This window comes from Zonotrichia leucophrys, chromosome Z, assembly GCF_028769735.1.
Source record: "Zonotrichia leucophrys gambelii isolate GWCS_2022_RI chromosome Z, RI_Zleu_2.0, whole genome shotgun sequence".
NCBI lineage: Eukaryota > Metazoa > Chordata > Aves > Passeriformes > Passerellidae > Zonotrichia > Zonotrichia leucophrys.
In genome coordinates, this window is record NC_088200.1 from 15,311,314 (window position 1) to 15,337,529 (window position 26,216).

Consider the following 26,216-nt stretch of genomic DNA (forward strand, 5'->3'; position numbering starts at 1 on the left):
GAAGCTGAGGAGGCTGAGTTTTTCCAGTTTGGAGAAAAGTAGACTTGATGGGTGACCTCACTGCTTTCTGCAGCTTGTTAAGGAGGGGAAGTGAAGAGAGAGGTGCTGATGTCTTCTCCCTGGGATCAAGTGACAGGATGCCCAGAAATGGCTCAAAGCTGCACTAGGAGAGGTTCAGACTTGACATTAGGATGCAATTCTTTACTGAGAGAGTGGTCAGACCCTGGAACATGCTATTTAAGGAAGTGGTCAATGCCCCAAGTCTGCCAGTGCCCAACAGGTATTTGCACAATGCCCTTCATAACACATCTTGAATTCTGGTGAGCCCTGAGGTGGTCAGAAAATTGGATTGGATGTACATGTCTTCCACCTGAAATATGCTATTCTATTTTATTCTGTTCCATTCTGTTCCATTCTGTTCTATTCTACTGTATTCTAAATGGGAATTTATGACAGTTTCATGCATTATGTCTACAAACTGCATAAAGCAGCCTCTAACTTCTCACAGAGAAACAAAAACGTTCTCCACCAAGCAATCCGTTATTGCATTGGATGTTCACACCCAGGCACTGGTGCCGTCAGTTTTGTCCATGATGGTGACTGGTAAATAATATCCTTGTCTTTAATCTTGTCTCTTGAGCTTTAACATCTTATTTGAGGAGGGAAGTGAGAGAGCAGCTGGGTTACCATCTGGCAGCCAGCCAAAGTCAAACCCCACAATTACTGTCTCCAAGTCCAGACTAGAGGTAATTTTTCAAACAGTTTTTACTCTTATGAATAAGTTGCCTTCAACTTTTGCTTGATCCTTGGCAAACTGTGGAGCAAGTAACATGATAATGGCAACACACTAATTGCAGTTCCAGTCAGTGTGAGCTGCAAGGACAGATGATACATTGGTTCACAAAGGCTATTTTCAGAGCTTGTGAGTAATACATTGCTTGTGAATCAAAAGCTGGGAAATACTGATAAAACACCGTAAAAGAAAAAAAACCCAAGCCAGTAATGACTTTAAAATGCTGTCAAATCAAATACAGTGCAGATGAGGAAGGAGGATGGGTTTATAATTTTCCATCTACATACTAATTAAGACTTGATTTTTTTATAGTCTGAAGCCTTTCATGCTGATAGATCACAAGTTGTGTGTCAAAAAGTAATATAAAATTGTCTGAAGTCTCAAAATAAATCTCTTCAAACTGGAAGCTGCTCTCTTTTCATCTCCAAATTATTTCACACACATTGCATCATGATGTCTTCAGAACATTTAATCCTAATTAAGTTGAATCATCTCAGACATTTTAAAACACTACAGCATTTTAGGATTTGTCTCAGAGACTGTGTTATTCAGGGAAGCACGACAGTCCTGAACACTTCACCTCTCTTCCCCCACATGAGGTTCTATGAGTATTAAGATGTGGAACTAAATTAATTCCCAGCCCCCATTACGGGGGCAATGAGGTAAGTAAGTAGATCGTGGGAAATGACTGGTAAATTTTGTCTCCTATTTCTTATTCTGCCACAGATTTCCTATGTGGCTATAGGTTACCTTTGCTGTCTGTGCCACATATTTGCCTTCTGTGCATGTAGATAACAGGTTTGTTTCTCTCTTCATGGTAACATGAATCTGAGTTCATTAATGTTTAGAAGTCACCTTGTCCTGTGAGAGTTACACTTACTATGTATAGCTCATTCAGGAAACTCAGGAAAGGCTCACATTATTCTTTTTTCTTCTCCCCTGCACTTTTGAATCCATTGATGTTTCAGTGTTGGCTAAGATTTCCAAATGGCTAGGAAAGCAGAAAAGTCCTCTGTCCTTCTCTTACTTGTGGCTGTGAGCACCAGTGCCAACATTAAACCTTTTCCTTAGGCAAAACTGTTTGAGAACTATGGACTACAAATAAGAGAAGGGGAGGCTTACCTTTTCAATTAACTTCCAAAACTAAATACTGGATAACCAGTACTGAGGAATCCCTTTTCCAGTTCATCTATTTGTTACAAAAGGTGCCCCATTGATGTACATGAAAATTCTTTACCATAAATAGGAAAAGTGGTTTATCTCATGAACAGGCAAGTCAGATGATGAGCATACAACACATTGGAATGTCTGATTTGTGAAGAAACATTGAAATTCTTTAGTTTACAAAAAAATCCAAGTTTCATGGCTTACTGCATTTGTGCAGTGATGCACCAGCTCAAATGAGAAAAAGCTAAGTGAAATTATGGTATTTTGCTGTTCTCTTGCATTTAGATCTTGCATTTAATCTGCAGTCTCTGATTTTAATTAGATTTAAAATCTTTAAAGAAAAAGGGGTTTTTTTTCCTTAACTTGAAATGCTATTCCTCTTAGAAAAAAGTGCTTTGAATGTGAAATGCATGTGCCTTAAGAGAAGAAACGCAGGATTACTATGTGCATGACCTATTACTACACCTGAGGACTTGAAGAGTTGCAGGTAGGACTAATTGACTCTTCACCAGTAGAGGTTCCCACAGGAGTAGAACTTCCTTAATAATCATGCCTCAACTTGTACAGCACTATGTACCCCACCTTAGTACTGACAATCCTAATCAGCAACTATCTAAACACTCAGACAGCAATGCAGAAAAACAGTAAAGTGACACAGCCAAGCGCACCTCTATTTTGATCTTTACCCTAGGTTGTGGTTCTCTTCTTTTTGAAACCACGCCTTCACACAGCTGTTCTTACCAGTCCCTCCATCATTTGTACCTCATTCAACATAACTACACTTTGTCCAACTGATACAACCTGGTTTCATACAGATAATTTCCAGCATCTACTGCTAGCATCTGCGCAGAAATTGTCATGATACATCTAAGGCACCTTAGACGTTAAAATAATATGTTTTCTTTTCAAATACTTGTCCATGCACAATATGTTCTGGAAGAGCATTAGGCACTGTAGGGCCATTTTAATTACATGTTAATTTTACTCAAAGTGACTTAACTCATTTTAAACACATATATAATTACCAAAGCATTTACGTGAGTAAAGAACTTCAGTCTGAAGATTTACCAGGAAACATAATCATAACCAACTCAAATTTACATTGAGGCACAAAGTGGAGAATAAGACACAGGAAAATCTACAGAGAATACAGATTTTTAATTAACAAATATTAGGTACTACTGTCCAAATTAACTGCAGCTGAGAGAGTGCTTCTCAAGCAGTAAAGGAATATTGTATGTGACAAGCAATTTGTGCAATTACTTCTAGATATTCCCACTTTGCAACAAGGCAGTGTGTATGTTTCTGAGAAGAAAATGAATAAATACTAAATTTCAGAAGTCATGTCATTCTGAAAAATCAGGTAGCATATGCCCTAGCTCTTGCAAAAACTGACATGAAGTTATTTTGCTACTGATTTCCTATAATAGCATGACACTTCCTGTAACCACCACAGCCATGCCACACTGTTTTCCCCTTGTATTGCAAAATGAAGCCATCGCTCTCTGAATCCTCTGAATGATATTTGCCTGCAGACTGGACAATTTCCTGCAACACACACTGGTAGAAGAGGAATATAGTTTACTTTATGGATTGCAAGAAGACTATTAAATGTACATTTAGAAGAAAGCAGACAGTGCCTGGCAGGGTTCAGTTAGGCGAAAGACTACATTTTAATTTATATGGAAAGTGAAAGAAGAGATTTACTTATTTTGTTAGGTACTTTGATTGTCTGGGTATGCCCAAGACACATTTTCAAAATCTGAGTTAGACTCAAGGCTAAATGTTTTTCCCAAGTGATGAAGATCTACAATAGGCACCAGTTTTCAAGAATCCTCTGAAGCACCTAAAGAACTTTTCAAGCTGTCTGCAACACACTGAGCAGTTAAAGCAAGAATCACATTTTCTTTATAACATTTCAGACAGTTGCTTTGTGGGTTTTTTTTTTTCCTTATGAAGAAATCTACATCAACAAGCTAAACTTTTCCTGTTTTAATACTTGGAGAAAGCTTTTCAAATGCTCACTTATTTCTACCTCATTGTTCCTTTAGTCTATATGAAGCCTCACAATCTTTTTTTTCCTCCACAGGTTCTCCCTTGTATATTTAAACATGACTAGACAAACTGCACAGTAAATCTCTGACAGAGAAGTTGAACCTAAGCAGCAAAAAGAGCACATCTTTTACAGTGTGTCGATGAACAGGCAGGAGAGGGGGGTGTTCAATTCCTTGAAAACAGCATTACAGGCTTTCTCCCAGCCTGGGATCCCATTTACCAGGCACAGACAGCCAACAGCTAATGCCAGCCAGCTGCATCACAGGCTCGTTTCACTCCATGCCCACATGCCATGTATTGTTAGACAAATGCATCTGGAAAGCGAATCAGCAGCCAATTCTGCCGGTCCCACGTGGAGCACAGGAGGCAGCAGCTGTCCACAACTGTCTCTGTTGGTTCCTACACACTCGAGGCACTTTTGTGGCAAGGTCCCTCATTTAAATTTCTAGTACAGGAGAATTGTTGCAGTGCATAATCCAGGACTTGACCTTACAACCCAAAGTCCCACAGAGCTATGCTGGACCTTGTAAGAGAGTTGGGAACATCTATCCAACACTCAACAACCTGAGTGCAGTATTGCAACAACTGGGACAGTTCTCTGCAGAGCCTTGATGTCTTCAATCAATCTCTTCAGAAACACACTGGTAGGAAAGGTTAAAAGGTGCACATGAAATATAAAATCTTGCTTTATGCACTTTTTAATTCAACTAGTTTTGTTCTCTACCTCCCTAAGCCATAGGACAACATGGAACCCAAGAGAAATGCATTCTTTTTTTCCAGTTAGGCTAGCTGATCTCATAATACATATCATATGCATTTCCCTGGCATACTGATGGGGAAGATATGTGCATTTCATTCCATATAGGTCAACCCTTTAGCATTTTGTCCCGTCTTACTAACGTGCAAAATGCTGAAACTGTCCTAACAACAGGATTAATATAATCTGCCAAGGTGCCTCTCATCTTCTCCAACTTTTTATATTTGCCTGTTAGGTATCTCTTTAATTTTAGGGATATGCATTTTGCAGGAGTACTAATGTTTAACAGAATTCCTCTTATGGGAGCAAGGTGATGAAACCTTGAGAGGTTACTGAGGGATACATTTCCTCTGAAATGTTGGTGCTGCAGCTGCCACTTCCAGATAAAGGGCAAGTTTGCCTGTAGGTTTCTGCCAGCAGTAGTTAACACAAATTCTGGCAAAGGCCCCAAATTCTCTTCAAAGACAAAGACAGAAGGGAGTTGGCACTGCTCAAAAAATGTTGCTACAAAGGCTACCTTTTCAAAAATATTTCATCAAATTTTGATTATATTTAATATATATGCATACATCTGCCAAGGTTTTATGTTTATGCCATCAGCCTAATAGACAGGCTCTAACTACGCAGAATAATATGACAGTGTGAGTCATCTATTTTCAGCCATTCTATCTTTTAGGTGCTTGAAAAAACATTTGTGGGCAGGACAGAGAGATGAAGAATAGTCCAGATATGAAAAGAAGGTATCATTACCCAAATTATGCTATTAATTTATAAGTTTATCGTGAAGATTTCTTACAAGATTTCTCTGTAAGTGATTCCTCAAACATCCATTTTAACGGAAAGTTAGCATGAACTATTTACTTCCTATCTTGTGGGCTATCAAGACAGAATCCTCTAACTTTTCCCACTTTTTTTTAAACCCAGAGAGTCCTACCTTGGGAGGTGTTGTTGGGAAGGTTTTATCATCTACTATATTTAAACATCCTATACCTAGACAGATGTATTCTCTGTCTGTGCCTGCCTGCAATCTAATTTTCCTACAATGTAATTTTCCTGCTCCTCTTCCTTAGAAGTATATGGCAGAAACAGCAATGGCATGTCTGTGATGTGGTTGGTTGGTTGGTTGGTTTGCTTGTTCTTAAAAGTACGTGTAGGAATCCTGCTTGGTAGCCATCCTCTGAAAAACTTAATAGTTTTTAAAAATTCCTCCCATCTTTTCTAATGATTTTAGTTAATGCTTCTATGTTACTTTAATAACCCCCAAATTACTTTTTCACTGCCCAAACACTCTCTGGGTGAAAAACCTTTTTCATGTGTTAATTTTCCCTGGCACAACTTCAGGCCATTCTCTTGGGTGCTGTCACTGGGCACCGGGGAGGAGAAAGCAGTGTCTGCCCCTTCTCTACCCCTTTGTGAAGTTGTTGAAGGCCCCAGCGAGGTCTCCTTGCAGTCTCCTCCAGGATGAAGAGAGCAAGTGACCTCAGCTGCTCCTCCTGTGCCTTCCCCTCTAGACCACTGTCTTCATGACCCTCCTTTGGACTCTCTTTAATAGCTTTATAACCATTGCCTATTGATACACCCAAAACTGCCCTCAGGACTTGAGGTGAGGCCACCCCATCCCAGAGCAGAGCAGGACAATCCCTTCCCTTGCCTGGCTGGTGACGCTGTGCCTGATGTCCCCAGGACAGGGTTGGCCCTTGTGGCTGCCAGGACACTGCTGACCCACATCCAGCTTGCCATTGACCGGGACACCCAAGTCCCTCTCCACAGTGCTGATCTCCAGCCTCTCATTCTTCAGTTTGTCTGTACAGACAGGATTGCCCCATCCCAGGTGTAGAATCCAGTACTTGTCCTTGTTAAACTCCGCCAAATTGGTGATTGCCCATCTCTCCAATTTGTTGAGGTCTCTCTGCACAGCCTCACCACCTTTGAGGGGGTCAGAAGTTCCTCCCTATTTTGTATCATCTTCAAAGTTAGCATACCTTCAAATCCTTTGTCTAAGTCATTTATGAAGTTGTTGAAGAACACAGGATTTAAGATGGAGCCCTGTGGAACCCCACTAGTTGTCATTCTTCTGATCTTGCAAGACTCTGACTCCCGTTTGAGAATCACAATTCTACTTTGGAAGCAACTATCATAAATAGTAAAAGGTTATGATATTACCAGAAAGTAATTTCTCAAGAATGTTAGCAGCCAGGAGCATTGTAGTTATTATGTTCACTTACAAGTTGTACTGACCTTGGGAGTATTGTGCAGTCTTTAATCAAAACAACAAAAAGAAGTTCTTACACTCATGTAACCCTTTTAAATTAATTATTTGGAATGGTGAAAAAAGCACACATGCATAATACAGACAGGATTTCCATAAATACATTGAAAATAAGACTACTGTTTAAAATAACTTCTATTTTGATTTGTGCTGGTTTGTTTGTTTATTTACACATGATTTTTCACATAATGCTCCTGTAAAGAAATTTTCTACAAGACAGCTGTAATTATTCTGTGAATTAAAGAAAGAAATCTAGAGAGAATAATGAGTAAGTTATCTCCTTCTTTTTCTCCTAAGATTGCAGCCCTTTTGTAGCTGCATAAAATTTTAACTTAAATATGGTGGTTCATAGCTAACCTTGGAATACCTGGATACAAAATGTTTTTTAAGTACTGTAAATTCAATGTATGCTCAAACAGAAAAACTGAGAAATGGAAACATTATAGTGCTGATATTTTTATCTTCATCACTTCATGGAAGGGCAAATCTTAATTGGCAATTTATTAAAAAAGTTAAAAAAAAAGAAATTAGGGATTTCCTATATAAGGATTTCTGGAGGCTTGAATGCAAGTGTTGTAATGCCTGAAAATAGATTATTACTGCACGCTTACTAGAGAATCTTTATGCTGAGAGAGAAGGAAAAATTATGGCAGGTCAGAAGACTGTGAAACATGTGCCCTCTCTTCTCCTACCCTCCCTTTAATTATTGACAGCCTGTCACTTAGGTGCCATGGTATGATGAATAATAAAACAAGATCCAAGCTGCATTTCTCTCCAGGTTTTCTTCTTCCAAGCCAAATACTGCCATCTTCAGGCAGATCATATTTCATGTTTACAAATTCGAGGGTTTATTAGCTACTGAGGGGGTCATCACCTCAAACAAACAAAAATCCGGTTATTTATCAGATCTTTCAGACTGATACCTTATATGACATAAATAAGGGGATCTCCAAATTTTGCCTTCTATCTTTGGGAATAATGTTACTACTACCTGAACACACCAAAATGTTATTTTGGGCAAAACATGAATTAAACCAGTCAATTATTTCTCTTGTTGTAATGAGAGATAGACATTACGATTACAGCCATACAGGAGACCCTGACTGCTAAGCACTTCCAGGTTTAGATACTGTGCATTGTCAATAGGCAGGCCGGTCATTGTGGAAGCAAAATCTAAACTGTTGCAATTCAATGCGTTGAAGTTATGTGTCATATCTATACTTCTTTCCTTCCAGCAAAGTAGAACTGTAAGGTGACATTTGAACATCAGATGATTATATCTGCAGAACAAATAAGAAAAGGCAAACTACCCCTGCAAACAGAGAATTCACAGTATATACTACCCAAATATTCATCAGAGTAGTGATATTAATCTTCCTTTTCCTCTTGATATGCCCTGAAATTGAGATTTAGTCATGAGAATCACAGCCCCCATTCAACCATGAGAATCACATGAAGAATTAAATAATACAGTGGTTGCAATGAGGACTATGACTTGTAAGGTATAAATAAGTAAGCAATAAGTTACGTTTCATTTAAACACTGCTGATTTTGGCCAAGGCAGAGCAAATTTTTTTTACAGTGGCCATTATGGGACTGTGCTTGGGATTTGCGCTCAATGCAGAGCTGATAATACAAAGATGCATTAGTTGTTGCTCAGCAGGGATTGCACAGTCAGGGCCCTTTCTGCTTTTCACACTGCCATGCTGGCAAAGTGGCTGGGGGTGTGTGGGTGGCTGGGAGGGGACACAGCCAGGACAGGTGACCCCAAACTGACCAAAGGGATATTCCAGACCTTGTGGCATCAGGCTCTGTGTATAAAATGGGGGAAGGAGGAGGAAAAAGGGAATGTTTGGACTGATGGTGTTTGTCCTCTCAAGTCACCCTTAGTGTGATGGGCTGTGCTCTGCTGGAAATGGCTGAACGTCTTCTCAGCAATGGGAAGCAGGGGATTCATTCCTTGGTTTTCATTGCTTGGGTGCGTGGCTTTTGCTTTCCCAATTAAACTTCCTGCATCTCAACCCACGAGCTTTGTAGCTCTGCCCCTTTCTGACTCTCCCCCGATCCTGTTGGTGGGGCAGTGAGGAACTGTCTCCATGGGGTTGGGCTGCTGGTGGGGTTAAACCATGACAAACACTAAAACATATTTTTAAAAATTTCTTATTAGTGTACAAAATCAGGTACTTTATTTAAAAAATTAATTTTTTCATAATGGGAACTACTGTTGCTATCTTACTGTACTGGCAGGATACGGTATTTGATAATATATAAATACTGTACTTAGTGCAAACACAACAGAACACCAGCCAAAAAACCAAATCAAGAACATCCAGATCCTGATTGCCATTTTCAAATACGTATGCAAGTCAGTTAAAAGTAGGTAGACTTTATATTCCTTACTTAATATCCTATAAAGGAAAAGGATATTAAATCAGAATTTTACTAGACTGAAATTCTAGATGATGTCCTTACAGATTCTATGATGTTTCAATTTTCGCTTGTGCTATGTCTGAAATTGTAATCTGTTACTGGGTGTGAGCTCTGTTTTCAGAGAAGGCCTTACCTCATCTCTATGCTGGAAAATTCTTCTGTATTTTCATATGCAGCCTTGGTGTTAAGGGAACTTATCCTTTAAAGTATTCTTCAAGTCCTCCAAAGAATCAGTTTTTTCCAGAAGAGTATCTTTAGAAGTTTTATTATGTAACTCATCAAACATATAATGACTTCAGAAATCTTGCCAGCTTTTCCACCGAATCCTCAAAAAATACAAACCTCCAACACTGCACATACTAAGAGTCCCTGTTATGTTTTCAGGATAATGGCCATAAGGCATTAGTCCCCTTGAATTGTTTTATCTCCGGGCTTACTGTAAGAGGTAACCTATCTTACTGGTTTTCAAATGTGTATTTGAAAGCAGAGTCTGAAGGAAGCTGTCTGCTCTGTCCTTTTTATCTTTCCTCCCTTCCCTTTTTCCTCACTCCTGTACCTGAAGTTCCTTATCACTGCTCATCCAGTGCAGCACAGTGGACACTCTGTCTCTCCTTATTGTTGCGAGAAACTACATATTCTTCTCTGAGCCAGATCCAGCCAGGAGGAAGGGTACTTTCTCCCCTCCAGTACTCTGCCTGTGCAGAAGTGAGAATAATCCAGGGAGTGGGTCTTTTAATAATAATAATCCAGTCTTTTAGCTTACCAGATCTACTCTCCACCAACAATACCTTACTGTTCCATAGTGGTGCCACTTTTGAGCTTGCTAAAAATTGTAGGTCTTCAGGAATGGAGAACTGAGGAACCTCCATTCATACCCATGTAGACCAAGGGCACTGTCCAGGTGCAACCCCAGCCAGCAGCTGAAGCCCACACAGCTCCCTCACTCACTGCTCCCTGTGGGATGGAGGAGAGAATCAGATGGGTGATGCTGAGAAAACCCCTGGGTAGAGATCAAGATGTTTTAATAGGTAATTGTGCAAGCAAAGCAAAACAAGGAATTTATTCCTGTCCTATGGGCAGGCGGTGTTCAGCCATTCCCAGGAAAGCAAGGCTCCATCACATAATGGTGACTTGAGAGGAAAATGCCACCCCTCTGAATGTCCCTCTTCATCTTCCCTCCACTTCACTGCTGAATCCCTGGTCTGCAGTATCCTGTCCCTGCTAAGTCCCCTCCCAATTCCTTCCTTGTTCACTGGTAGGATGGAGAGAGAAGCAGAAAAAGCCTTTGTATCTCTGCAAGTCCTTCTCAGCAAAACCCAAAATATCCATGTACTGTTTCAGTCACCAATCAAAACACAGTGCCTTACAAACTACTGTGAAGAAATTTAAGTATATTCCAGCTAAAACCAGCACGAATAGTGAAACAACTAGGATTTTACAAAAGAACATGAAATCTGTATCTACACCCAAGATGGAAATTCTGCTATTTTCTTCCATCTATTTCATAATGACATTCCTAACACATCACTCAAAGCTACTGATGTTAAGCAAGCAAAGCTATGTAAAGGGAATAAACATACCAAATCACATAGTGTTATAAGTTCATAACTCAATGAAACTAATTCTACTTTAAACTTACTTATTTAAGTTAAATAACTACTATCTCCCAACACTGGCAATATGGCCAAAGATTATAGACCCAGTTTTCTAAAGATCAGTCTTGAAATGATGAACATGCACTTAAGGGGTATCAGGACTAGATACAACATGGTAACTTAAAAATTTCTTGTGTTCTCTGACAGCTCAAACTTAAATATCATACTTACCTTGGGTCACCAGTCCTTGTGGCCTATTTAAATATGCAGAGATAACAATGAAAAGTATAATAATCTATTGCTATGTGTGTAATAAACCCTTACTATCATAAGTAGAGGGGATTTTAATGCTTAATTCCAAGATTAAATTGTACTAGCTTTCAGGCATTTCAGATTACTGGTTTTATGACTTCTAATTTCATGAAATACAAGTATTGCTAATGAAGAAATGAACTGTTAGTTACATCTGCCTTAAGTAGTGAAGATTTCACAGCTGATATTTGGTCGTGTCATATTTCATTATGCTTTTACTCTACAACAGGTGGTTACTGTGCTTGCTTTTCATGAAGCAACAGTGACACTCAGTGTTAAAACCCTTGTATAGACCAGAAGCACCCTCTGCTTCCCTTCATCATTCATTTAAATCTCATTTAAATTACCATAGTAATTTAAAATTTCTTTGGCTCTTGCAGGCTATTAGAAAAAAAGTCTACTATAATGAAAAATTGGATAAACTCTCCCTCTATGTTTGTATCTAAAAAGTTATGCCTAGATTATTAAAATAGCAAATCCCAAAGCTTTGTTATGGTACTTACATAATTCTCTTTTTGAATGAGATCTTGATTAGACTGCATTGCATGGTTCAGAAATTGAAGCAGGTGGTGCTTTGGGAGAAGTATGTTTCAACTTCAAATGGAAGACTGAAACAATAGAAAGAATTTCTCCTTCTGCCTACAGATACTGCAAATCTTTGGGGGACTTTTGAAGAAATTCTTGAAGCAGATAGACATAAATGTGTAGGTTTAGGTAATAAAGACATTTGTGAACAACTGGGATGTGGTGAAGTTTGTCTCTGGTCACAGCTGGTAAAGCCCTGTCCTGCCCTGCCTGGTGCTCTCACCCCCATAGCACTCTGACAGCATAATTACCTTGGAACTTGCCTACTACAGTGATAAAAATTTTATGCATGCAGCAACTTCAGAAATACTGTAACTTCTGATACACATTATGTCTGCTATTGATGACCCAGCTGTACAAAGTAATTCTGAGGTACCAGTGGCATAAAAATCTCCAGTTATAACCAGGTGACCATCAGGGCGAGGAGAGAAAGGCTGTGGTCTGGACTTCAGCAAAGCCTTTGGTACCATCTCCTCAGAAAATCTGGCAGCCCATGCCTTGGATACAGGAGCACTCTTGGCTGGGTTAGGAACTGTTTGGTTGCCGGGCCCAGAGAATGGTGCTGAATGGTGCTGCGTCCGGCTGGCCTCTGGTCACTGGTGGTGGCCCCAGGATCAGTGCTGGGCCCAGTTCTGTGTAACATCCTCACTGATGATCTGGACGAAGGGATTGAATTTACCATTAGCAAATTCATGGACACCACCAATTTGGGTGGGTGTGTTGGTCTGCTACAAGGCAGGAAGTCTCTGCAGAGGGATCTGGAAAGTTGGATTGATGGGTCAAGGCCAGTGGTCTGAGATTCAACAAGACCACGAAAACCCCTGCATTGTTGCAGGCTGGGGCAGAGCTGCCTGTTTGTAAAGCATCTGGGGGTGCTAGTTGACAGCAGCTGAACATGAGCCAGCTGTGCCCAGGTGGCCAAGAAGGCCAAGAGCACCTGGCCTGTGTCAGCAACAGAGGGGCAGCAGGGACAGGGCAGTGACCGTACCCCTGTGCTGGGCACTGGTGAGACCACAGCTAGAGCATTGTGTCCACCTGTGGGTCCCTCAATTCAAGGAAGGACATTGAGGGGCTGGAGCATGTCCAGAGGGAAAAAAGCTGCCAAAGGGTCTGGAGCACAAGTCTGATGATAAGCAGGTGAAGAATCTGGGTGCGTTTAGCCTGGAAAAAAAGGAGGCCTGGTGGGGGGGTACCTTATTGCTCCCTGCAACTCCCTGACCTGAGGCTGTAGCAGGTGGGGTCTCTTCTCCCAGGGAACCACTTACAGGACAAGACCATGCAGTCTTAAGCTGCTTCAGGGGGGATTTAGATTGGACACTAGGAGGAATTCCTTCACAGAAAGGATGATTAGACCTTGGAATGACTTGTCCAGGGAGGTGGTGGAGTCACTATTCCTGGAGGTGTATAAGGGAAAGCTGGGTGTGGTACTTAGTGCCATGGGCTAGTTGATATGGTGGTGTTTGGTAAAAAGCTGGATTTGATGATCTTGGAGGTCTTTTCCAAACTAATGGATTCTGTGATTGCGCAATCTACTTGAAGGTAAAATAATCGTACCAAATATACTTACAACAAACACACTTGTGGTTTAACCTTAGCTGGCAACTAAGAAAAACACAGCTGCTTAGTCCTGCTCACTCCCCCACCCTAGTGGGACAAAACTGGAGGTGTAAAACTGAGAAACAAACTCATGGGCTGAGGTAAGTAACAGCAGTTTAATAAGTTAGAAATAGTAATTATGAATTGCAAGGTCAAATGAAGACAAAACAAGGAGAGACAAAATAAAACTCCAGAAAAACAAGTGATTAAAATGAAAAAAAGAACAGCTGCAGTTACACCATACCAGTTGTTTTGGCACCCAGTGTAGTGCATGAAGGGGCAGATTTCACTGAATGTGCTACAATGAATTTGTACCTGTTGCTGCTGTTTAGCTATTAATTGGCAGGCTACAGTGCTTGCCATGGGGCTCCCTTTCCTGTCTGCCTGTTGGAACCCAGTGCTTGTTAGTGGCTGCTCTGATTTTGCTGCTGGCTGCACTGGTGGTCACCTTGGCATTTTGTGCCTGGAACACTTTGGAGACAGCCATGCCAACGTGCCTGGGCTGGAGGGTGCCCAGGGCAATCTGTGCTCCTGTGTTGTCACATTGGACAGGCTGGAACTCCAATGTGAACTTGAGTATAAGCGACTGTGACCTGGGGAGGAGTCCACTGTAGAGCACAGAACCACTGACAGCCCATGGAGGATCCCATGCTGGGGCAGGTGGATGTCCAAAGGCACATGTGATCCCATCAGAATCCTGTTCTGGAGCAGGCTCCTGCCATGAGCCCTGGACCCCTGGAAGGGCTCCACTCTGGAGCAGTTCTTGAAGTACTGCAGCCTGTGTGGGAAGGACACACATTGGAGAAGTTAAAGGCAGCCAGCATTTATTGAGTTCAGATTGGTTTGAAGATTTGACTTGGACTTTAATTTTCTTTTAATGTTGTTTTTATTTTTCCTAACTGAAATAACATTTAGCAGTCTGTGGGAGGAGGGAGTGTGTGAGCCACTGGCAGACAGCTGGGACAGGCACAAACCAAAGGCTAAGGCACAAAGAATGAATTTATGTCCATTATCATGCTAACTGGAGGAGCCCTAAAGCAACACCTGGGCTACACAAGTGGAGAGCAGGCACTGTTAAACTCAGTCTATATACCAGGATGACAGGTCTGCTGTTCACACAGTTTTACCAAGAGCTACTCCCAGCTGTCTTCTGCTTTTCAATCCATTCTCCCAACAGAGCAGAAAAGGCCTCACCAATTTTTTTTTTTGCAAAGATTTGATGAAGTTCACTGAAGTATAAATCCAAACAAAATATTCTATTACTTTGCTTTTATCCAAAGGTATATTTAGTACCTTTCTCATAGGAAACAATTTTACATAGCTGCTGAAGACTAATAATAGAGGTAACAAACAAAAATAATAGCAGCATGGGTATTTTAATCCTAGCATAACTCATCCCTGGGCAAAAGGCCAAAACATGCGCTACACAATATAAAATACTGTGCATTTCTTTTCCTGCCCTTTGTTATTTAATATTAGTACTGAGCCATATATACTCTAGCTACAACTTGCCTTCTCCTTCCCCAGACACCTTTTACTAAAGAAAAAATTGCACATATGTTTAAACTACATATCTAAGACTGTATAGCTAAGTCAACTGTTTAGAACTGAATACTGAAACAAATTGCTTTTTCTAGGCACTAAGCAGTCTTAATTAAAGCAGTGCAGCCTCCAGCAAGGATTTACAAACGAGGGCACCTGCATCGACGTTCAACACACTGCAGTTAGAGGTGAGTGTCTGCAGGAGGGCATAGGGGGTCAGAGGTCCCATATGAGCCCTCTTTTGAGATGTACAATGAATTAAAACAGAAAAGATGTACAATGAATTAAAGCAGAAAACAAGTATTTTCTTGTGCTGGTGGGAAGATGATGCTGACAGAAGAAAAGTTGGAAGACTGCTCTTAGTGGTCTCTAAGCTTGTGTTGCTTTGCTAATCCAGTCCTCAGCCACTGTCCTGCATATAATCTGAGACCAATGGGAAGTGGTCTTCTCAAAGTGTAGCACAAAAAAAAAAATTGTATTAGTTCCTGAAAAACATGCACATATTTTATACGTCTTATGTGTACATTATAAGGCAATGACCTAAGGGAGGGAGTCCAGCAGATGCCACAAACATGATGATGGGCCCGGAGCATCTCTCTTGTAAGGAGAAACTGCAGGAGCTGGGCCCGTTTAGTTCAGAGAAAAGTGAAGGGGTTCTCAGTAATGTATATAAATATCTTCAAGGCCAGTGCCAACAGGGTCGTGCCAGACTCTTTTCCGCGTTGCCCAATGGCATGACAAGGGGCAGTGGCCATAAACTAAAACACAGTAAGTTCAACCTCGACAAGAACGCCACGTTAAGGGTGGCAGAGCACTAGAACAGGTGAGCCGTGGCATCTCCCTTTCTGAGGACATTCCAAACCCACCTGGACGCGTTCCTGTGTTACGTGATCCAGGTGACCCTGTCTTGGCAGGAGAGTAGGTCGAGATGATCTCCAGAAGTGCCTCCCAACCCCTAACGATTCTGTGGTACGTCAAATTCTGTGCATACACGCAAATATTACAGGCCTACGTGCCGTGGGCGGCGTGCAGACCCGCGTTCACACAGCGAGTGCACCGATGTGACACACGGCGGGCACGCACCCCTGCCCGAGGCCGAGCCTCCGCCGGCCCAGCGCGGCCGCTGGTGGCAGCAGCGCCGGCCGCGGAGCGCCGCCCCCGCTCCCCGGGGGAGGTCAGGCCGGCGGTAGCGGAAGCTTCTCCCTCCCTCCCGGCGTCCCGGAACCAGCCCCGCCGCCGCCGCCTCCTGCCTCGGCCCGCCGGCAGCATGTCAGCTCCCGGCGCCGCCTCCCGCAGGTGACACCCGCCCTTCCGCTGCCGCCGCTTCCCCTCCTATATGGGCCACCTGCTCTCGAAGGAGGCAAGAAGCCTAAGTCGGGATCGTCGCCGCCCGCGGGGGAAGGTGCCGCCGCCGCGCAGTCGGAGCTGCTTCCTGCGCGGGCCCTGCATGCTCTGCTTCATCGTGCACGGCGCCAGCCCGCCCGCCCCGGAGCAGCCTCTGCCCGCCGGGGACCCGCTGCTGCCGCCGCCGCCGCCCTACGTGTCGCTGACCGCCGCGGAGCAGCGCGTCGCCCGCCGCCTCCTGCGCCTGGCGCCCGCCGCCTGGGAACCTCCGGGCCGCTGCCAGCGCCTCTTCCTCTCCGGCCTGCTGCCCTCGCCGGTGCGGGGCCTCCTGGGGCCGCCCGGCGAGGTCTCCTCCGAGATGGTGTGCAAGCGCAAGGGGGCCGGGCTGCCCGCCTGCCCGCCCTGCAAGCAGCCGCGCTGCGCCGCCGCCGAGCCCGAGCCCGGCGCCTGCCAGTGCCCGGCGGAGCCGCAGCTCCTCGCCCTGCCCGGCACCGCGGGCGAGAGCGGCGGGGTCACCGCCGGGCAGAGCGGCGGCGGACAGCCCGCCTCGCCGCCGCCTCCCGCGTCCCAGGATGAGAAGGAGCAGGGCCGGGAGGAGGAGAAGGACCGGGGCGGCGAGGCGGGCTGCGAGGAGCCGCTGGAGTATCCCGGCGACAGCTGCCGGGAGCTGTCGCTGCCGCCCACCGCGGACATCAACCAGCTGCCGCCTTCCATCCTCCTCAAGGTGGGTCGGAATGGGGGGATGGACATGCCAGCCTCTCGTTGAGGATTTGGGAAGGGCCTGTGCCAGCCCCCGGGGTGCCGCTGTTGCCGGGCGGACTCAGCGCAGGGGGGCGCCGGAGGAGGCCGGGCCAGTTCGGAGCTGCCTCAGCGCCTGGCTTTGGGGGGGTGGATAGGGTTCTGGGGTGTTGTCTGTGTCCCGTTCTGCGACCTCATTTTTTTTTTGTCGTTGGAAACAGCGTTGTGAGACATTACCTGGAGATGCAGACACACAAATCAGCCCCAGAAGCTGTCTCGTAAATGTTTTGACTATAGCCGTTAACTTCGTAAGGTTCCCTTTTTTACAAGTCGACTTTTACTACTGGTGTAGTACTGGCCAAGGGGCCTGTCGCTGTATTTAGAGCTTCCCTGGGTGTTGGAGCTACACAGACAAGTTTTCAGTGTTGATTATTAAACAGCTTGTATTGCTGCGTATTGTGGATCAATTCTGGCCTTAGTAGTTCCACAGTGTTTGCAGCCTTCTTGAATTACATGCTTGCATAACGTCCTACGCTGTATATCCGAGGAACTGTCGCCTCTCCTGTCCCTTTTGCTCTCTTTCTGTTCCTTTAATACTGTTCTCCTTTCGAAGTACTTTCCATTTTTAAGCTGCTCTTTTGACCACTATCCTGACTTCCTTCAACTAAACTTTAGCTAAAAAGAGGAGTCTAGCTGGGACTGAGCCGGTGATGTTTTCCATAGTCTGATGTGAGTGTGCCTTTAAATTTTGGGAATAAGTTTCAGGATGCAGGAGTTTCTTGGAGGTCAGATGGCTAAGCTTAAAGCAGTATGTAGTAATGGAGGAGTGAGAGGCATGACTCTTGGTGTTTGTATTTTGCTAGTTGTACATCCAGTGTAGAAAGTACTTCCTTTATTCTTTTGTTGTTGAACAGTAACAACCTGACAACAATCTGTCTGTCTTGCACAAAACACTAATTCTGTGGGAGATTTAGTTGGTTTGAGGGTTTTTGTTGTTGTTTGTTGGTTTTGTTTGTTTTTTTTTCAATACTCAGAAGTATGTTAGTAATTATAAGATTGTTTCATAGATGTGCTATGCAAACTAAATTCTGGACAAATAAGAATTCATGAGCTATCATCCGAATTAATCTCATCTGTGATTACAAAATTGGAACTTTTTATTGTACTTCTTCTGGAAGGGAATCCATTTGTTTGCCACTGTTATTGGAAGATAATTCTTTTCTTTGATATTTGGTTTTAGGGTTTGAAACTGGACTCATCTGATTAGTGTAGCTGAAGTACTTTTTGATCAATGGCATGAGTACTTTCCTGTGGTTACTTTTAGTACTCAGTTTCACTTTCTGAAAAATACCTATCTATAACAGTGCCATAACTTTAATAGTGAAAGAAGTCCATCTTACCTGTGGACTAGTTTCAATGTTATTTAGTGTCTATTTCATTCTTACCTGTGCTTTCAAGATTGTGGGGGTTTTATGTTTGGTTGCTTTTTTTTACAAACAAGGGGTTTTGTTTTAACCCCAGGCAGCCACTCACACACCACATCCACAGACTGGCTGGGTGGAGAGTTCAGGGGAAAAAAGTGTACCATGTGGGTTGTGATAGGAACACTTTAATAACTGATGAAAAATAGAGTGTGCTATAACAGTGTTTGTATAGAAAGGAGAGAAAGAGAGATCCAGGTGATGCACAAAACATTTGTTTTGTACCAGCTACAAAACACTGTTACCAGCAGCTGGGAAGAATTTTATCCTAGCTGAAATCAGGACAGACATCTACCTTCCTCCGTGATTTTGTCTCTACAGTTGTCCTGTAGTCAGTTCCTTCTGCAATGTCTGAAAAAATAGGCCATTATTTCCAGCATTGTGGTAGGAGCCAACCTACTCACCCCCAAATTTGCCCTTCAATCCATAGCTGTACTGATGAGTTGCATTTGTGGTTTTGGGTTTTTTGAGATTATTTATATGTATATAAACACACAAGATATGTGTATCTTTTGTCTGTTTCCTACCTATTCCATTGTTTTGAGTTTTATGGTTGCTTCCAAAATATACTTGTCTGTTATGGAACTTTTAACTTCAGGTGTCCTGAAGATGTCCTGGAATTGCATTTGCCTTCTTTTGATGGATTTTGATACAGAGAGAATATCCTGAATATAGTTCTTTCTCCAAATCTTCTCTCCTCTCATTTTATTATGAGAGGGTGGAAGACAAATGTACCCAAAATCTTTACTGAGCTTTTTACAGTAGGTGTAGGATGCACAAACTTTAATGCAAGGACAAGAGATTCCATCCTTGGAAACATCAGGAAACAGATCCTGATGGTTTTTTTCTTGATTCCCACGTCTGTGACTTTCTGATGTAGTGTCGACCGTGCAGGAGAGACTGTCACCAGTGTCTGTAGGTGGGCTCAAAACAAGCCCAGTATGTCAGGAACTCTTTTGTGAGGAGCTTGCCACTTTGGCTGCTCTGGTGCTGTTTAGCTGTTTACAGTGGTTGAGTCTCCTCTAAGCCAAGGGTTTGGGATGGGTGGAAGGGTTTGTCAGACTGAAGTTGGCCTGCAGATCATTGGATGGGCCCTGCTCGATTGGGAGGTTCACAGTGCAGTGTGCCAGTTGATCGTGTTTCCCTGGCTGTTGGGAATTTAGCTGCTAGAAAATGGAAAAGTACAAAACCATGGCTAATTCCAAGTCCTGCACCTGCACAGGTAGCAGTGTCCTTGGGCCTAGCTGTGGTAGGATAACAAACAGTGAAAGAGACATGAGAAAAGAGAGATGTAACCCCTAAGGAATGAGGAAGAGTTGATAGTATAGTTTAACCAATAGATTGCTTAGCTTACAGAATATTCATAAGCTTATTACTCCTGTATAAGTGTCTGATGCTCTCTTCAATAAACGGATCTTGCTTATCACTCATATTGAGTGTCCGAGTCTCCCCTCACTGACAAATGGCTCGTCCCCGACAAAGGCCTTCATTTTCTGCGACACCTGGCTGGTGAAGGGGTAGCCTGGTCAATACGAGGTGATAAAAGAGTGGTGCTTCCACAGTCATAGTTTTGTGTTTTGCTTTTCATTTTGCTGCTGAAACATGTATAAGAAAACAATTTTATACAGTGGGCAAAATGTCATCTTTTTAGTCTTGCTAGACTAGGAGGGTGATTACCTTTGACTAAAGGGTAATTTAAAGCCATTAAATTTAAAACTTGAGGACAATTAAGGAATTGTAGATCAGACAGCTATAGATAGCTCGACTGTGTCCTAGACATGTGTGAATAAAAACAAAAAAGGAAGCTGTTTTTAAGTACTTCAGAAAATTACAAAATCTACTGCATACAGCTAAGTTCTGAGAACTTTGAGCTGTACATCACAATTTTGTGCCTATTGAAGAGTCACTGCTGCTTATTCCTGGAAAATAAAAGAGAAAAATAGATCTTCCTGTTGTATATGTTACCCCTTTGCAGTGCTGCTATTTAATCAAAAAAGGTGTAAAATGGTCTGAAGACTGAGCCGTGAACTTATGAGAGAATGCCAATTCAAACACTTCAGGTTTCCTTTTGCAGTGTATGAACAGGAGTTCTGCATGTAAAACACAGAAGGGAAATTCTCTCCTGTGCTTGGTGCTTTTAAAGTCTCTGCTAGACTACTGCAGTAGATTGTGGGCACTGGGATCTCTTTAAGAAATCCACATACAAATGTGAGAGGTATCAGAGGAGAGCTGGAGGTCATGAAAAATATGGCCTATTACAGTAGTTAGAAGTTTCTGGCCAAACTGAATGACAGTTGTTCAAAAAGAAGACTGAGGTGCAATCTTTAGTTAAGAAAAAGTTGATAGAAAGTTTGACTGTGTTCCTGTCCCTTGTGGAACAGAAGGAAATATTAAGCTTAATTTGGGTGTGATAAATGTTCTTTCACTTTCTATGATTTTCCAGGCCTTGGCAACAGTGGTTTCCCATCTCTAAGGTTATGTGACTGATGCCAGAAAGGTTGATATGAACAGAGACTAGACAGAGCTAAATGGACAAAATAGGTGTTTATTGAAAGGCCTTAAAAGGATACCCCTTGAGCAGCATAAGAGCCTGGCCAGGGCCACACCCAGGTTGAATCCAAAATGGATCTGGGTCACAAGTTTTTACACTTTTATAAGTTTTGGTTCATCTACATACTGGGTTCAATTTTCCACTTACAGCTCCAGGTCATGAAGTCTCAACTCCTTGGCTTGCCCCCTTCTCTCTGCTGTTGTTTGTGCCTTTTGGGTGATGGCTGTCCTTGATTCTGTAGCTGGAAAGGGATTGTTTTGCTGACTACCCTGTGAAGAGAGCTTACTAACACCTAATATGAAGTTTCAGAGTTACATGCCAGGCAGCAGATAATCTGAAAAATATAAAAGCTAAAACCCAAGGTATCATGACAAATTGGGATTTCTATTTATTGATTCTTTTTTAACATCAAGGGGAATGTCCTTATCAGGAATGTTTGGGGTGTGCTTGAACTTGCTTCAAAACAAGAGAGTCTAGAATAGATGATGTCTTCTTTTGAGGTCCCATTTCTCAGTTTGCTGATCTTATTTTTATAAAGCATGAACATGTACCTGAAGCACTGACTTAGTCAGTTTTGGCTTAAGGCTGATGCACTATGAAGGGAAGATAAGTTTTTGTGTGAGTAGATATATGGGTATGTATTAAATGTAGGGTTTTCATAGGTATATTATTATTGTTATTTGAAGCACTATTGACTTTTTTTCTCTTTACCCAGTGCTTTTTACTTATTCTTCTTATTCTTGTTGAGAAGTTACAGGTTGTATCTTGTTGCAATGATGACATTTTTTTATTATAATGTTGATCGAAACAAAATGCATTGCTGCTGTCATTGTACTGCTAGCACTGAATTTAAGATAATCTGTGTTATGTGAAGTGGGTTGGATAGACTAAAGATAGACCTTTAATTTTGTCTTCTGATTTTATGAATGCTGGTGTTTATACCTGAAAAGACTGCATGTGCATTTTATAGTTGCACTGTGATTTTCTTTTAAATTTTTTTTTATTATTTTTTGCTACTGAGGAGGAAGAGGCTGCAAAATACATCATTTGGATTAGATTTTATCTGCAAGGTCGTTGAGTCACTTTTGTAATATTAGCTTTCTTTCCATTTATGCTGGTATTCCAGCATATTATCCTGTCTAAAGTTCATGTTGAGTCTTACTTTTAAGTGTAGCACTAAGAGATATGAAATGGGTTTTGAACCTTTGTGACTCATGCTAGGAGGTAAAATATCCTTTAATTTTGCTATTAATTTGCCTGAACTTATTTTTCTTTAGCAATGCTCAACACAGCAATGTGGTTTGTTATGGATTTGGTTTGATTTTTTGACTTGTTGACTTTTTTGTTTTTCCCATGAAGGTTACTGTGATTCTAGTGGGGAAATGAACTCGCCTGAGGTTCACTGTGGTGTTACCAAACTTCTGGAATACAATTGAGGGGCAAAATTGTGAAGGGAAGGTGTGCCAGTAGACTAGTAATGAATGAAAAGATAGTATATGCTCATTATCTCAATGATAAATTTCTGAAAGATGATGTAAATTTTATGATTGATTGCAGAATTATGAAAACAATTCTTTTGCTTTGCAGAGATGTGTTTGAAAAGGTGGCTTTTGTTCAAGCATGTAGGTTTTAACATCACAGAATGAGCTATGTGATGGAGGAGAAATGTCATGGAATGAAATTTCTGGTTTCTTTGACAGGGATAGATGCATTAACACTCACGGCCAGTAAAAGTTTCCTTAATGTTGTTTAGGTGTTGGCTTGGCTTGTTCAGCATCTCCAAGACTGATGTATTATTGCATGGAGGAAACTAAGAGATTATCAGTTGTGCAGTGTTGGAATGTAAAGTAAATTAAATATAACATGTGCTTTCATTCCCTAATAATTTATTTGTTTCTTTTGTTTAGGTTGCCTGACCCATGTTTGATCTTTCCTAGATTTTGCTTTGTTTTAATGTCTTTGTTTTTAAGCTGGCATGGTGACTCAGAAGCATTACCTGGTGTGTTTTAGTGAGGACAGTTGGGTTTCTAAGAGTGGAAACATTGTAAGCTCCTGCAAGTAAAGCCACTCTGCTTATTGGTCAGGACTCTTCCTTTCCATTAGGAGGACAGTTATTTCTTACAGACTGAAGCTAATATTGTGGTTTACCTTGAAGCTAAGGCAATTGTGAGTAAGTAGCTAGTAAGGGCAGTGTCTGTCTCCTATTGTAACTTCTGGCTGTGTGTTCCTGTCACTGGCTTTGTGTTCTGCAGAGTGATTATGCAATTGCTGGGGGAGTAAATTCATCTGGCTAATCTGACACCAATCTATAACACTGCAGAACTTTTCCTTAGAATCAGCTGCCTGAAAGGTCTTTCTTTAAGTATAGTCACTAAATCCAGTGCTAAAATTCAAGAGACTCAAAGTAGGGGACTGGTAAATGGTTGCTATGAATGGCAACTTGCCAAGAGAATCCTGGCTGTGACGTGAACTCACATAATCACTTTCCCTGGCTGGCATATTTTTCTTGATCATAAGGACAGTTTGAACTTGATTTCCTTCGTGAGTGTACTGAGGCTCCTTTCAGAGTTGTGAGTTCAATGTTCACATCTCCTTCATAAGCTCAGAATTATTTGTATTTCCCTTGTTCTTATCAAGTTATGTTGTTGGGAATTTAGCTGCTAAGGACTGGAAAAGTACAAAACTGCAGCTAATTCCAAGTCCTGCACCTGTGTTGATGGCATGTCCTTGAAGCCTAGCTGTGGTATAATAACAAACAGTGAAAAAGACATGAGAAAAGAGAGATGTAACCCCTAAGGAATTAGGATGAGTTAATGCTATAGTTTAACCAATAGATTGCTTGGCTTACAGAATATTCATAAGCTTATTATTTGCTGTATAATTGTTTAATACTTTCTTCAATAAACTGGACCAGAAGGACCTCAGGGACCGGGACCGGACCGGACCTGAAGGGCCTGTGATGAACCAAATGGTGTCCTGGTCCCCTTCCTTCGACATTATGTATGAGCAAAGTGAAGAAGTATCTTGAAAACAAAGCACATACTTGTTCTTCCTTCCTCTTCCCTGTCTTGGTTTGGAAAGACAGGAGTCTGCTAAGGAAGGCAGGAGCCTCCCCTGAAATGGAGAAAGTAAACCCTCCCCACCCCTCAAAATTGCTATAAATTTTAAATTAAGGGGCTCTCAGGCAAAAAAAAAATATGGGAGCAGGAAATAATAACTATTCTTTAATAGGGGAGAAAAAAAAAGGATAAAATAAACAATGTGGTACACTAGAATAACACTGACAGAGTCGGAGCCCAACCTGACACCCTGTGGGGTGTTGGTAGCAATCCAATTGGAAATGTGGCTGCAGCCCTCCTGAAGTGTCAGGTGTGGTTCTGTTGGAGCGAGGGGGTCCTGCAGAAAAGGGTGTAGTCTTCCTTTGGCAATCCAGTGGAAGAAGAGGCAGCTGCTGTTCCTCTGGGGAATCCCGTGGAGAAAGCTGTGCCCCTGCCTCAAAACCTCTGGATTACATCTGGGTAGTAATGCTTGGCTCCTCCCTCTGGGAGGAGCATCTCACAATGGGATGTTACAGTTCTTATCAGCCATGCAGTCACATTCAATAGTCTGTTATCAGCAGATATCCCCTCCTGAGGGAGGAGTGATTGTGGTCCCTCAGAGAGAGAGATAAGGCAAACTGCCCACTTGACAAAAGACAACTGCCATACAGATGGTAATAGAATACGTCTTGCCTTGCATTCTCTTATGTATGATTCTTGCATTTTCTGAAATAGAGTGAAGCAGCCTTTAGTATACATAAATCTTAATCTGGTAGTTTAACTGCTCTATGCCTGCAATTAGCAAATACTGTGTTTTATTGTTAATAGTAATTGTCATGTGCTAAGCATGTTCTTTTTGTCAAATGGTACTTGAGAAATATTTTTGTTAATGGAATTGTAGTTAGTTGCTGAAAAAATTGATGAAACAAATAAGCAGTTTTCCAAGAATGAGTGTCTCAAGTTACTTAGGCACCATGTAATGTTTGAGTGTACGTTTTATTGTTCCTTTGTTGTTAATTCCTTAAGATTTTTGGTTTCAAACAAATCTGCCTGATGCAGTGTAATGAAAACAATTTTATAGATACCTGTTCATGAATGTGAAAGTGTCTTATTGATAGAGGGGAGCTTCGTTCACAGAAATGAAATTATTTCTTCCAAATGAAAAATGATGGCCAGAAATAGGGGATATGTAGATTCACCTTTTAATATTTTCTGCTGTGGGGCCTAAATTTTTTGTTCATGTCCATAGAGGTATACCTGTTTTTTAAATTTAGCAGTATTTTTTTAAAGAATAGTATCAGCAATCAACAGAATTCTCTTGCATCGTTTCCTGACGCAAAAGTTTCTTTGGTGTATGCAATCAATAATTCTAACTCCTTGATTATGGTTTTACTCCTTGATTATGGTTTTATGTTTACTTTATATTTGATCTTGGTGATGTGAATTACTTCTTAGAAAACTTCATGATGAGGATATTGTGTTAGCAACCACATAGACAATTTTCTACCACCAAGCTTCCTTTCATAGTAACTTTAATGGATATGATTGACTTTATGATATCCTTTGATTAAAAGCGCAGTTTTTTTCTTTGCTTTATTATCTTTGAGGACCTTAATTTAAGGCTAAAATTACCAAATATTTAAAGACACACTAAAAAAATTTAGTATATGGATTTCTTATTTTTTAAAACTATTCCTTATTATTTTTAAAAAAACATATTTATTGGATGCTTTGTTTTGTTTTTTTTTTTTCCTCCTCTGTTCCTGCTGAAATACTCTAGCATTTCACACAAGTGTTCAAAACAGTCTTTTTTAAATACATGGGTTGAACTCTCTAGCATACATTTAATATAGAAACAGTGGGGAAGTGTTAAGGATGTAATGTCTGAGGCCCATTATGCAAGGACTTAGTAGTAAAGGAGAAAATTACGCAGAATAACTTCATTTCTAGTTTTTCTGATTGG

General features: G+C 41.7%; 1 protein-coding gene across 1 annotated transcript in view; it reads left to right on the forward strand.

The window, feature by feature from the left end:
- Positions 1-16,302: 16,302 nt before the first annotated feature.
- FBXL17 (F-box and leucine rich repeat protein 17) overlaps positions 16,303-26,216 on the forward strand; it is a 275,571-nt gene continuing 265,657 nt past the window's right edge. Inside the window, exon 1 of the mRNA XM_064736156.1 lies at positions 16,303-17,169. Within this exon, the coding sequence (XP_064592226.1) occupies positions 16,438-17,169 (732 nt within the window). The 5' untranslated portion in view covers positions 16,303-16,437. The remainder of the gene's footprint in view (positions 17,170-26,216) is intronic.